This window comes from Clytia hemisphaerica, unplaced genomic scaffold, assembly GCF_902728285.1.
Source record: "Clytia hemisphaerica strain Z4C2 unplaced genomic scaffold, Clytia hemisphaerica genome assembly, whole genome shotgun sequence".
Lineage (NCBI taxonomy): Eukaryota > Metazoa > Cnidaria > Hydrozoa > Leptothecata > Clytiidae > Clytia > Clytia hemisphaerica.
In genome coordinates, this window is record NW_027103852.1 from 2,103,001 (window position 1) to 2,116,606 (window position 13,606).

Here is a 13,606-nt window from a genome sequence, read left to right on the forward strand (position 1 = left end):
TGTAATGAATATAAATTTGAGGTCAAGAATAGAACGAAATATTACTTTTAATGCTATGTTTATGTTTATGTCATATCATGAAGAATAATTGAAATGTCCTATGGTTATAGAATATAATGCTTTACAAATGTCAGGTTTAATCAAAACTACTAATTTAAATACTATCATCGTATACCTTAGGGTTTTGTCCAAAATCCTCTAAATCAAGTTCCCACCAAAATTTTCCGTCGTCTGCCAAAGTTTAATTGTTTTTTAAATTGCCATTTCTACGCCACCTAGAGGTTTAAATTTTTAGCATCCGCCAAACTATATTCGCGCCAAATTTAAATTATTGAAACAAAAGAAACTAGTTTGCTCAGCTTTCCTTCTAGGTGCGCGAACGAGCAATATACGCTTTTTTAGAAAAAAATATATATTTAAATACGAAAAAAGTATACTGCTCTATTTAAAATATCGAGCACTACCAAGAAAGAAGATTCTCTTCATTATTAAAAATAGTATATAAAATTAATATGAAAAATAGCAGTCTAAATAATCTAATGGACCAATCAGAATCAAACTCATTTACTATCGCTGTCAGGATCAAAATCACCTTTTCGAAATTTGAATAGATTATTCTGATTTAAATTCTGCTTGCGTCAGCATATATGCAATGTAAAGAATACAATATAATATTCCTATTTATGACCTTGATAGAAGCGTGTATAAACTGTAAATACAAACTTGGCAAAAAACAATCGCTTAACATGAAGAAATAATAGTATAATTTGAAAAAAGAAATATAGACTAATTTAACGAGTACAACAAACACGAAAGAAAGAATTTTTCTTGACTTTAGTGAAACTATCATAGCTTAATTAATGAATCACCTACCTAAATAATGTGAAATATTGAGCGATGTTAAAACCTATTGTCCTCGTAAGCTCAGGACGATACGATTTGACGTCGCTCAATATTTTACGTTATTGCCCTCAAAAACACTTAGTATAGGCCCATAATATAAAGAGACGATACAAAGGAAGCCAGTCTATAGAGACCCTCATTTTATAAATTTTTAGTACTTTTGCAGGATTAAATCTATTTACAAAACTTCCTATTCTGTAAATGCCGTTAAAAATTGTACTGCAGCTGAGGGTAGGTGATAGAGGTCATTGTCGTATAATAATTTAACCACGTAAAATTCTGCCTTACTTCGTTTTTTCCGAATTATGCAGTTCCACGTCAACGATTGTTTCCTGCCAAGTTTATATTCACGGTTTTTAATCTTCTCCAAGAAAATACCTTCAATTTTCCGAGGGTATACGTCAGTTAACAAGAATAACCAAAACGAGTCTTGGTGAGAGGGGTCCGCGTATACTGGGACGATCATCCCCTTTTTAATAGCACCTTTGGAGAGTTCTAAAATCGAAATTGCAAAAGTAAATTAGATGAAAGCCACTCCCTGAAATCGATAACGTATTTTTTCCTAAAAGTTCAATTTGTATAGATGATTTCGTTTGTTTCCTTTTAATTCACTTTAGGAACATAACACATAGGGTAAAAGCTTTTACAATGTGAAACTTTCTCAGTGAATCAAAAAGTTTCAACACAATTTTTCATTTTTGTGTACCGGGTGACCCAAAAAAAGTTTAAGTGTTTGGTGGCAACGTGGAGCCACCCGAATGGTTTTCTAATTAATTTTTATTTAATATAATTATTCTATTAGATAGAGGAAAGCCCAACTTAAATTTTGAGCTGTAACTTTCCAATTTGGTTCAGAATTTACGAAGTTATAAACTTTTAAAGTAAAAAATACTTTAAAAAGCGTTATCAAATTAGGCATACTTTAATGCTTTCAGAGAAGTTTTTTTTGAAAAGTAAATTTTTACTTTGAAAGCTTTTAACTTCATGAAATACTGAACCAATTTCAAAAATTTATAGCTCAAATTTTAACTTAGGCTTTCCTCTATCAATAGAATAAAAATATGAATTAAAAGACCATTTTTAGCTCCACGAGGCCATCAAACACTTTTTTGTGGGCTACCCGGTATTTTTTGTTTTGTAATCTGATAATTAAAAAAAAACTTTCAACTACAAAACTCTTTTGAAAAGAAATTATTTCACAGTTACTGCTAAACACCCTAAATTTCTACCTGGTGCCATAAATCATGGAACTATGAGTTTTTCAAAACAAAACGCATCATAGCCGAAATCATCTATTTATTGTACTGTTTTTTTCGTTCCCTGATATAATACGACAAGAAGAATGTTCTCACCTATGACACCTTCAACAATATTTGAAGCTTCGACACGGCTTGAACCTAAAAACAAGTTTCTTTGTTAAAACAGGTAAAAACACATCAATCCGTCTAGCAGTTGCAAGTTGTAATATTGCAAATTAGATACTCGCTTGATAATTGGTATTCCCTCCTAATTAGGCTAGAATCTGTAGTAAATTCAAACATAAATTTGTTACAATTGTCAGAGTAATATTATTTTAAGTTCGATCAAAACGGACGTCAATTTAAGTTTAAATTAAAAAAAGGGCTGTTACGAACAAATCCTTTGGGAGTTTTATAGACGAGAAAGATAGAAATGGTGTGGCGTCAAGATCAAGCTTTAAGATATTTTGGATGAACGAATACAACAACAAATTTCGTAACAGAACAATATAGATAAGTTTATCCAATTCCAACCAATTCGTTCTAACATTCCTTACCTTGGGTACTTAACTCGGTTTGAGTGGGGCACTGCGCTTCTTCAATAGTACTTTCTGCTGACACTGAAATAAAATCAAATCAATACATTGTAGATGAAAAATTGAGCAAGAAAATGGGTTGCTCTAAATTTTAATAAACGCTTAACGTCATAATGAAAAACGGGTTAGTAGAAATTAATTAGCATTATAAAAAAACGAGCAGTATTGAATTTGCTAAAATTTTGTATTTTTTATAGAAATTTATTGACTTGACACATAGAGGTGAAGATTTTTTCGGCTATCAAAAACCAGAGAACACTTTTAACTTACCAATCACATTTTGCGTGGTTTCACCGGTTTCATTTGGCACACAACGTTGGGGTACATCAGAGTCTGATAAACAAGCAGATTTATAGCCTTTAAATTTTCATAAGCTAAGCAAATAGTTTGTAACGGTATCGTTTTTAACGTATCAGAAGGCTCTTAAAAAAGAAAACTTTATTTTAAAACTAAAAGTAATGGTAAAACAACGAATCTGAACAGTGCAGGATTTCATTTCGTACCTTCGAACAAAAGAGTCACCGTTGTCATCTCAGTTGCGTTATTTTCGTCGGACATTCCTGATTAATAAATAAAAGCAAGTTTACAAAGAAGAACAGTTCTCCAAAGGCAAATCTAACAATGATTATTACTTAATACCCAAAGCATCACGGTTCACGATTACGTTTGTCCTATTAGCAAAAGGATCGAAAAAATGCGAGAAATTACTAAGCTCGGTTGAAAAAGCAACACACTTATGTCGAAGATAGGTTAAATGTCGAATTTTTTTCCAACAAAAAGGGAAGAACTTACTTTCAGTAACCAGGACCAACAGTTTTGGAGGGTGTTTCAACCACGTCAGATGGTGCTTCAACCTCACTAGATGGTGTTTCAACATTGTCCGATAATGTTTCAGCCTCGTCAGAAGGTGTTGTAACCACAGATTGAGATTTACGATAATCTGAAAAAACATCGGTGAAAATAAGTTTAGGCTGAAACAAACAAAATCTTTTAAGGGAAAACAGATGCTGTTAGATAGTGAAAGTATACCTTTATATGCCATCTTTAATGTCTCCTTGATAACATCACCAAAACGACATCATTCTCCACCACCAGGCTTTCCATAAAATGAGTGGCAAAGCCAGGAGTCGCATATCCATCGACATGGACCCTTTGCTCGCCACTCAAATAAAGCACAACGCAATGGCTGTTACAACCTCTTGTTTAGGGTATTTAACTAGAGATAAGAAGAGANGGTATCGTTTTTAACGTATCAGAAGGCTCTTAAAAAAGAAAAAAACTTTATTTTAAAACTAAAAGTAATGGTAAAAACAACGAATCTGAACAGTGCCGGATTTCATTTCGTACCTTCGAACAAAAGAGTCACCGTTGTCATCTCAGTTGCGTTTATTTTCGTCGGACATTCCTGATTAAAAAATAAAAGCAAGTTACAAAGAAGAACAGTCTCCAAAGGCAAATCTTCAACAATGATTATTACTTAATACCCAAAGCATCACGGTTCACGATTACGTTTTCCATTAGCAAAAGGATCGAAAAATGCGAGAAATTACTAAGCTCGGTTGAAAAAGCAACACACTTATGTCGAAGATAGGTGAAATGTCGAATTTTTTTCCAACAAAAAGGAAGAATACTTTCAGTACCAGGAACCAACAGTTTTGGAGGGTGTTTCAACCCGTCAGATGGTGCTTCAACCTCACTAGATGTGTGTTTCAACATTGTCCGATAATGTTTCAGCCTCGTCAGAAGGTGTTGAAACCACAGATTGAGATTTACGATAATCTGAAAAAACATCGGTGAAAATAAGTTTAAGCTGCTGAAACAAACAAAATCTTTTAAGGGAAAACAGATGCTGTTAGATAGTGAAAAGTATACCTTATATGCCATCTTTAATGTCTCCTTGATAACATCACCAAAAACGACATCATTCTCCACCACCAGGCTTTCCATAAAATGAGTGGCAAAGCCAGGAGTCGCATATCCATCGACATGGACCCTTTGCTCGCCACTCAAATAAAGCACAAACGCAATGGCTGTTACACCTCTTGTTTAGGGTATTTAACTAGAGATAAGAAGAGAAACACGCTGATGAAAATAACATTTTTAGTTATGAAATTATTTAAAAAAAATTTCAAAGAATCAAACTCATTTACTATCTATCTATAAAACCTTTAAAAGTTTACTGTATTATTGGCTATACTAAGGAGGTAAATAATGAAAAGAACAAAAAAGGACCATTCATTTGCAAAGTTTCTAGGCTATTTTTCTAAACAGCAAAAGGTACAACAAAAGATATTTTAAACTTACTCTTTTTCTGATAATATTTTTTGTTGGCACAGGTCAACTTTTCCTTTTGGATGTCATCCATGTTGTGGTTGTCAATTTAGATTGTTGCATTCACAGAGACTGCACTTCTTACATGCGTTACTGGCATGGGCTCTCTGCAATGTTGACAACACTGGAAAAGAATACCATAAAAAACATTTAACAAGTTTGAAATTACTACCATCATATCGAGGGTTCGACTCCTTTTACCCCTTTGGAATTTATTGAATTATGGATACACACATTTTGTGGTAAGGCAGCCTTATATTGAAAGATCAAATTAGAGAAATGAAAATATTGCTATATATATTACTGGTCCTAACTTAAGAGAATACATTCACAAAAGAATCTTTCTAACCTTGTTTTGCTTTTTGCCACAAGAACCACATTTCTGGCAGGCATTAATGTTCAGCGGTTCTTTACAGTGTTGACAAGACTAGATGAAAGGAAAAGAGGTGACAGTTAGAACTAAAAAATAATAAAAGTATTTATATCTTTATATCTCTATCTGAGAAAAAATAACAGGGAAATCGTGAATTGAGAAAAATTTTAACTTCAAATCTTAAAAGATGTTCACATTATTAAAAAAGGTTCAAAATTATTTTCCTGTATAGAAATAGCTAGCATTCTAAGATCAAGCCTTATTATTTTACCTTGTTTAATTTCTAATTTTTTAAAGATGATGCACCTTGATCAACACCTTCCAAATTTACTGTACAACTATCTAAAAAGTAAAATTAATAACCTTCTGTAAACATTATTTCTATATGAATCAACTTGCCACATGATGTACACGGTCAGCAAACGATATCATACCTCAGGATGCAAGCCTATTTTGCAATTGTGGATCTGTAGACAGGAGTTTCATTTTATCAGTTAGGGTCAGGGTCAGGGTTGGAGTTGGAGAAATTGTTTGCCAACCACTCTACACAAGGGTATTTTTATCAAAAGTTTTACAAACAAATTGTGAACAATTTGAGCTTCATTCAAAGCTTCATCTTTTATTAAGGGTACTCGATTAACTTTCGACCGTTTTAAATTTTCCTTACTTTGAAATTCAAAACTTACATTCTAAGTCAGAATGTTTTGTAAAGTCTCCCAGTCAATTGTCCAACGTGGAATTGTCCAATGTTAAAGTCATCGTGATTTTAGTAATTGATGTCATGTCATGTCATGTCAGTTAGTTAGTTAGATTGTTAATCGGTCAGTAATTTGTACAAGTAAATTATTCAATTACTGTATTTACTTGTAGCTGAAAAAAGGTTGAAAAATATTTTACTGAAACATAATGGGTGTCATTGGACCCTTCAAAGCCCATCTTAAAACTCCCTTCTCAATATTATGTAAAAACTCACCCTTTCGTCCTTCTCTTCAAAAAGGGCCTGATTCATTCTATTAAGGTCTCTCAAAATGTTTTAAAAATGATTTTTATAACTTATTATACCCTTCTTTAATGTACAAAATGTAACATGTAGATTCTTAAAGGAGTTTAGGGGAAAGAATTGGATTGAATATCGGCTAATGGTTAGATTTTAAGAAGAAGAACATCACATTAAAAACAATGATGTATACCTTTAACTGATGATGGTTGGTTTTTCTTTCAAGGTTCTCTTGTTAGTTGTTCCTGACAAATTAAAATATATCATAAATACCTAAAAAATAATTTCAAATTTCTATAAGTTACTCCTCAATTTAATTGAATCATCTACATTTGTACTCAAAATTTAAAACCAGTTTCTTTCACACATTGTTTGATTTATATATTTAAAACAAGTCTTACTTTACTTGAATACTTAATCAAAAAGAAACTTCAAAAAAAAATTATTGAAAGAAATATATTTTCTTTTACTCCTTTTATTTGGAGAATTTCTAGGTTGTAAATGAGAGATCAGGAAGAAAAACAAGGAATTTAAAGGCACATTTTTATGGCCTCAGAAAAATAAACAACAAAATAAGGCTATTTTCATCTTATTTCTGGTTACAGAGCATGGTTAGGTGTGTTTGCAGAATCAAACTGCAGTTTTTGATTGGTTGAAAGTCACAGTTTGTAGGCTTTACTCGTCCAAGCAAATACAGAAACTCCATAAACCTAGCGGTCATTCAACCTAATGATCAATCAACCTAACGATCCATCGACCCAACAATCCATCAACCAATCTATCAACCAACCTATCCACCAACCACCAATTCATCAACCTACCAATTCATCGACGAACCAATCTGTCAACCTACAAACCCATCAATCTACCAATCCATCAACCATCTAATTTGTTGACCTACCAATCAATCAACCTACCGACCCTTCAACCTACCAACCCATCAACCAGCATCAACCTACCGACCCATCAACCTACCGACCCATAAACCTAACCAGTGCATAACAAAGTGCAACATTCGCCTTACATGTTCAATTCCACAATAATTTATAATTGCAATTTCGGTCAGTCGAGGGTTCATCATATTCCGAGATTGGAAACTAGACAACTAAAAAACAGGGGTGTTAATAATGTATGTAATATTAATTCATAATTTCTTTATCTTTAATTCTTACGAATACAAAATTGGCTTTGTTGCTTCTATACCGTGAGATCGGGTAACTTGCATCAGTGGAGGCTAACATGCATAGCCCTCAAATGAAAACCTGGCTGGTGATTAAAATACAACTACGCAGCTCCGCTCGCAGCTTTACTTTACCATTTTTGTTTTGATTTAACTTTGTTTTTTAATGAACAGCCAGGTCATTTTATATGAGGGCTATGCATGTTAGCCCGTATTTTGACTTCACGGTACTTATCCCTGGATGGTTTCAGTTGTTTAGAAGTATATATGACAAAGCATAATTCCAAAACGCCCGTCCACCCAATTCACTCAATCATTTTAAATTTACTTTAATTGTCCTATGATTTCCAAAAAATTAAAACTTTAATTCATATTATATAAAAAATAAAAAAGTTTGATGCTTCAGTGAAATATTTCAATAAATTCCTAGTTTCAATTTTCAGTGGGTATTTATCTAGCGCTTTGATTATCGCACTACTAACGATCAAACAACCTCACGATTTATCCACCTAGTGATCTATCCACTAGCCAATCTTTGACCTACCAATCCATCGACCTACCAACTCGTTGACCGATCCATTCATCCATCCCACCCACCAATTCATTGAGCAACCATCAATCCCCCGCCGACCTATCAATCCAAACAATCCATTTGCCTACCAATCTGCTGACCTACCAATCCATCAACTGACAAACCCATATACTACCAATCCATTGAGAATTCGTCAACCAACCAATCCGCCGACCTATACCCAATCCATTGACTACCAATCCCTTAACCAACCAATCCATTGGCCTGCCAGCCAACTAACCAGATGATCTCAATCAAATGGAATTGACGATCGAACCAGTCGAACCAAATCGAACGCAATCGACCGATTGAAATTCGATTGTCGAACGCAATCGAATCTCAATCGAATATTACCGCAATTTTCAGATTCGATTGATATTCGATTGCGTTCGATTGATGTTCGATTGCGTTTGATCGTCGATTCATTGACCCCCGGATTGTTCATCGCATAATTTCTACGGGAAATCGAAAGTAATTTCATTGGGCTTGTGATGTTTGAGAGCTTGGATGTTGGGAAGCTGCAAGAATAAAGCCAGACGATCTCAATCGAACGGAATTGACGATCGAACCAGTCGAACAACAATCGAACCAATCGAATATTACCCAGACTGCCATAATTTTGACGTTCGATTAAGATTCGATTGCGTTCGACAATCGAATTTCAATCGGTCGATTGCGGTCGATTGCGTTTGATTTGGTTCAACTGGTTCGATCGTCGATTCCGTTCGATTGAGATCGTCTGGAACTAAAAGACCCTGCCGACGCACCGGACTGTCCGGTGTATTTGTCCGGTGGCAAAAAGTATCCTTTCGCTACACCGGACGCAATAAGTCCAGTGTCAGTCCGGTGTTGCATACAGGACATTTACGAAACAAAAAATTAAGAAACACCAGACGCACCGGACTGGTCATGTCCGGTGTTTTGATTGTCTGGTGGAAAAAAATATCCTTCTCTGACACCGGACATCCGACTTCCTTAAGTCCGGTGTAGAGATTTTCCGGTGGTAAAAAAATTCTCATTTTACACCGAACTTTCGCGTGTCCAGTGTTCGTTAAGTCCGGTGCGTCGGCAGGGTCCTGGAACTAACCAATACGTCAACCAACCAATTTGTCGACCTATTGATCCATCAACCTAACGATGATCAATCGACCTACAACAATGATCTCCATATCATAATGACCGATCCATAGTATCCTACTAACTAGCGCACTAGCACTAGCTAAAGCTGATCCATATTATTATATCGATTGTGGATGATATCAGATGTCAGATGATTACCCACTGATTGAACCTGATTGATGATCCTTCTGTGATGAAATTTGAAAAAAATAAAACAAACAAACCTTTTTCTTGCTTATTAGAATCCATAACGAGATAACTAGCAATGTGTGTTTGTCAATTTAGATATAAGAGCACAGTCGATTGGCACTGAATGAAGTATGAGCAGAATACAGGGGAAGTTTACGCAACTAGGATACCATTATTAAAGCGCAAACTAAATGAAGAGGAGTGAGCGCAAGGCGGCGGACACGGCACTTAAAAATCACGGATAATCATTGATTTAAGACTCTTGCGAAATTAATGATTATCGTTGATTTAACGGTGATAACGGGTTGTTGTATTCTATAAAGACAAAGAATCATCTCGTGGAAAACTTACCAATTTTTTTTTCGAGCTTTCATTTATCCACAGAATATCCAATCACCATGCCATGTCACCGAACATCAGTTCGGCAAATTGCGTAGAATAGTGTAGCGCATCCCGGTTGAAGCGTTGCGAAAAAACGCAACTTTACGGAATATTGCAGCACTGCAGAACTATGCAACTTGCGGAACTGAAATCAACTTAAAAAACCTTTTTTCGTTCTAGATTATAACAATAAAGAGCAGAGGAAAGATGGCGTAAACAGTTGAAATCATCGACGTTACCAAAGTGAACGAGAGAGTTAAAGCAGCTGTAGAACGTACGTCTCAATGGTCAGGGAAGGTTCAACCTTATGCCAAGGATATTGTGGAACATTACAATGCGGAGGCTGAAAGTTACGAAGAGATGTACTTAACAATTGGTTATCATGATCATGAGAAAGTTAACGAGATCGCGCGTGAGCTTATCCCAGATCAAGCGACAAGAGAGGTGATTGAAGTTCTGGACATGGGCTGTGGAACTGGGCTTGTAGGAGATCAACTTTTCAAGGTTGGAGGATTCAAGAACATCTTTGGTGTTGATGCTTCCGTTGAAATGATGGCCAAAGCAAAAGCTAAGGAATCCTACAAGCAGACTATCGAGCTTTGGCTTGGAAAACCGGAAACATTTCCCAAAAATCTTCGGAACAGATTCCGGCTTGTTGTATGCTGTGCAGTTTTGGTTGAAGGGCATTGTGACAAGAAACTCTTTGACGAAATGGTAATGGCGGCGAAGGGGCGTGGTACCATCATTATCTTTTCCACCCGAGATCAATACTTGAGAGATTATGGATATCAAAAGAGAATGGATGAATTAGAAGCGAATGGAACCTGGAAACTAGCCAAAAGTCTTTTGACTCACAAATATGATAAACTGGGTGATCAAAACCTTGGAAGATACAAAAAGACCGAAGTGAGAATTTGTGCCTATGAAATCTTGTGATCATAAAGCATTAGAAATTCAAACCAAAATATCGAAATGAACAATCTAATAAAACTAGCCGTCCCGGCGTCGTCCGAGACGACTTCTTACTCCTTTTAATACGCTCGCTTCGCTTGCTTTTCTATTTTTCAGAAACTTGTAGGGATTTGTATACAAATGTACTTATTTTGCGAGAAGAAATGTTCTTAAATTTAGGCCTTTTTCGTAAAAATTGATGTTTAAAATTTTTAAGGGGACACTAAAATTAATGCACATTAAAAAATATGGTGAAAGTATTTTTAGTTGAATTTTGATTTTTCTTCTCCTTATTAAATTGTATAAATTTGTCACAATTTCTTTTGTTGAAAACCTTCAAACAATAATGTTCTTGACTCGCTAAAAATAATGCTCATGCAAATATTGGTGAAAATTGAGTTAAAAATTTCTCGCGAGAAATCGGTCATACTTTAAACGTGCTTTTTTTTGGGTTTTTGGGAGAGGAAAGACTATTATTTTCCTCACGCAAGGATGAAGATAAAAAACAAATAGAAATTCAAATTCAGTATTCATCATCATCATCGTTCGGCTGCGGAGCAGGCGACTGCAAGTTTCCTCCATCCATCTTTGTTTTGAGTAGCTCGGGATACGTCGTTTGCCGTCAGAACACCAGTTGGGTCAATTGATTTTAAAATTGAGTCGACGAAAGACATCATTTGGCCTCCAGGTGGTCGTTTGCCATGTGGTGGAAGGTACAGAGCATAAATGTGGAGTATTATTCAGTATTAGAGGTACTTGGCAACACCGATCACTCCAAAGACCACAGTGCTTTACGGTGGAATATAAAGAGTACCTTTTTTCAATACCTCTTAACAGAGTCAACAATTATTTAACAATTAAACTCAATGCGTAAGTAAAAGCGTTTTCATTTTGCTATCTCAATAGAACAAAAAATAGCAAACATTGATTAAAAAATTTCATAATTGAATTGGGAATAAGTCATCAACTTTTCTCATATTGTCAAGTCCATTAAATTGAAATGTTTTTATCAGAGTATCAAATAGAAGGGAAATGTCATCGGAGCTTTGTTAATCTCAAGGGTAATCATAAATATGATGTCTTTTTGAAAACTCAAATTTTATCTTCGACGTATTCCCATGTGAATCAAAATTATTTCATAACCGACATAAACTTTTTTTTTAAAAACTATAAATTATGCTGATAGTGCTATTGCACAGTCAGTTGTGTTTCTCCATCAAGGAGAAATGTGCTCTCTTGAATGGAAGTGCACTTGGCGAATAGAATTGAATATACAATCAAAAAGGCGCGAAAAAAATTGCCGTGTATTTAAAAATCGCTAGCGAAAAAGCCTCATGCGAGAATGGGAGAGTTCCGATTTAAGCGTATTATAATATAGATTTTAACTTGTTCATTTTTTTAATTCATTGAATGTTTTTCCACTAACATAACTTGCCTCGTGTCCAAACAATTACCATGGTGATTATGTCCCCTGAGACATGAAATGATTTTTTTATGAATAGAATAGTTTTAATAGTAAAAGTTTTAATAAAACCGCTGGGAGTTAATCACCATGAAAATAATTTCAAAACGAGGCAAGTGTTGTTCGTGACGTGATTTATGAAAAGGTCTTTTATTCGTTATCGTCTCCAAATAATACTCGCATTGAAAGTTCAAATGGTACCCGTCCGTTTGTTGAAGTGAACAAAAAGCAGCAAAAAACAGTTTTGGTAACTCCCTAATCTCATAACCGATCACCATTGCCAAGGTAGAATGATGATCTGAAAAGTTTATCCAGCGGAATTTTACAAAACCGCGTTCGGGGTCTGGGAAAAAACTATGACACGTGACCAGATACCGGTATCCGATTGGCCCGCAGTTTTCAAAATTTATTTATCATTTTATAGGAAACAACTTTTTGTAAGAACTAATGTAGCAAAAACCTCTATATCTTTTGAAGTATTGACAACTTTCCAAGAATTTTTTCAGATGATAACAGGTAATTGTACATGGAACAATCTGAATCTTCACCTGCCAAAAATACTAATTTTTTTGCTGCTGGAATACCCTTTGAGCACCTGAAAATATCATGGCTACAAAACCGTAAACAGTATCATTTAATTTGTTTTTTTTATATCTTTTCAAGCTAAAAAATACTTTCCAGAACTTAGAGTTGGTATTTGTTTATCTTCCAAATCTATTAAAAAGTTCTCATGAAAGGTTTTCGAAGTCTGATTGGAAAAACTGATCATTAAAACCGCTTGAAAAAGCTCAACAAACATAAATTTTCACCAATATTTTATCCAAGAAGAGTATCCAAATATACAACAATACAATTAGAGTCAAACTAGTCAACCTCTTGGTGTTTGAATCAATTTCTTTGTCGGTTGAATGCCTGACAGACATTTCGCACACGTCAAGTTATAATTATTCTGATAAAATGCTCCATTTCTCCTAATAATCAAGCAGATAGCAGGAGAGAAGTAATCATTACATAAATGAACATACCTGTAATAATTTGGTTGGTGTTTGAGCCTTCATCTTGAACAAAAATGAGAAAACATCCAAGCAAAATCAGTGTACAAAATACAACTTTCAAAACAGTCTTTCAAAGCAGTCTTTCAAAGCTTTTAGGTCAATAAGTATGAGCAGCCACTTCTGTGGGTGTATGTCAGAGTTACACTAAACTAAATAAACAACATTTGAAACATTGAACTTTCCTTTATAAGTCTCAAAATCCATTAAAAAATCAAAACATTGACCAAGAGCCAAAACGTGAATTTCAGGCGCCATCTTGG

The 13,606-nt window shown here is 34.8% G+C and overlaps 2 protein-coding genes and 1 long non-coding RNA gene across 3 annotated transcripts; 1 reads left to right on the forward strand and 2 right to left on the reverse strand.

The window, feature by feature from the left end:
* Positions 1-41: 41 nt before the first annotated feature.
* On the reverse strand, positions 42-3,317 carry LOC136808003 (uncharacterized). The gene is made up of 5 exons (XM_067064642.1): positions 3,241-3,317; positions 3,008-3,070; positions 2,699-2,761; positions 2,256-2,300; positions 42-1,398 (listed from the first exon to the last, which is right to left on the reverse strand). Exons 1-5 carry the CDS (start codon positions 3,293-3,295, stop codon positions 1,094-1,096), a joined length of 531 nt encoding a protein of 176 aa, XP_066920743.1. The 5' UTR covers positions 3,296-3,317; the 3' UTR covers positions 42-1,093.
* Positions 3,318-5,162: 1,845 nt separating this feature from the next.
* Positions 5,163-5,727, reverse strand: LOC136808005 (uncharacterized). The gene is made up of 3 exons (XR_010846734.1): positions 5,713-5,727; positions 5,418-5,495; positions 5,163-5,192 (listed from the first exon to the last, which is right to left on the reverse strand). It is a non-coding gene; the product is annotated as an uncharacterized lncRNA (long non-coding RNA).
* Positions 5,728-10,094: 4,367 nt separating this feature from the next.
* LOC136808025 (uncharacterized) lies at positions 10,095-10,868 on the forward strand. The gene has a single exon (XM_067064655.1). The coding sequence runs from the start codon at positions 10,239-10,241 to the stop codon at positions 10,812-10,814; it is 576 nt and encodes a 191-aa protein (XP_066920756.1). The 5' UTR covers positions 10,095-10,238; the 3' UTR covers positions 10,815-10,868.
* Positions 10,869-13,606: the final 2,738 nt, after the last annotated feature.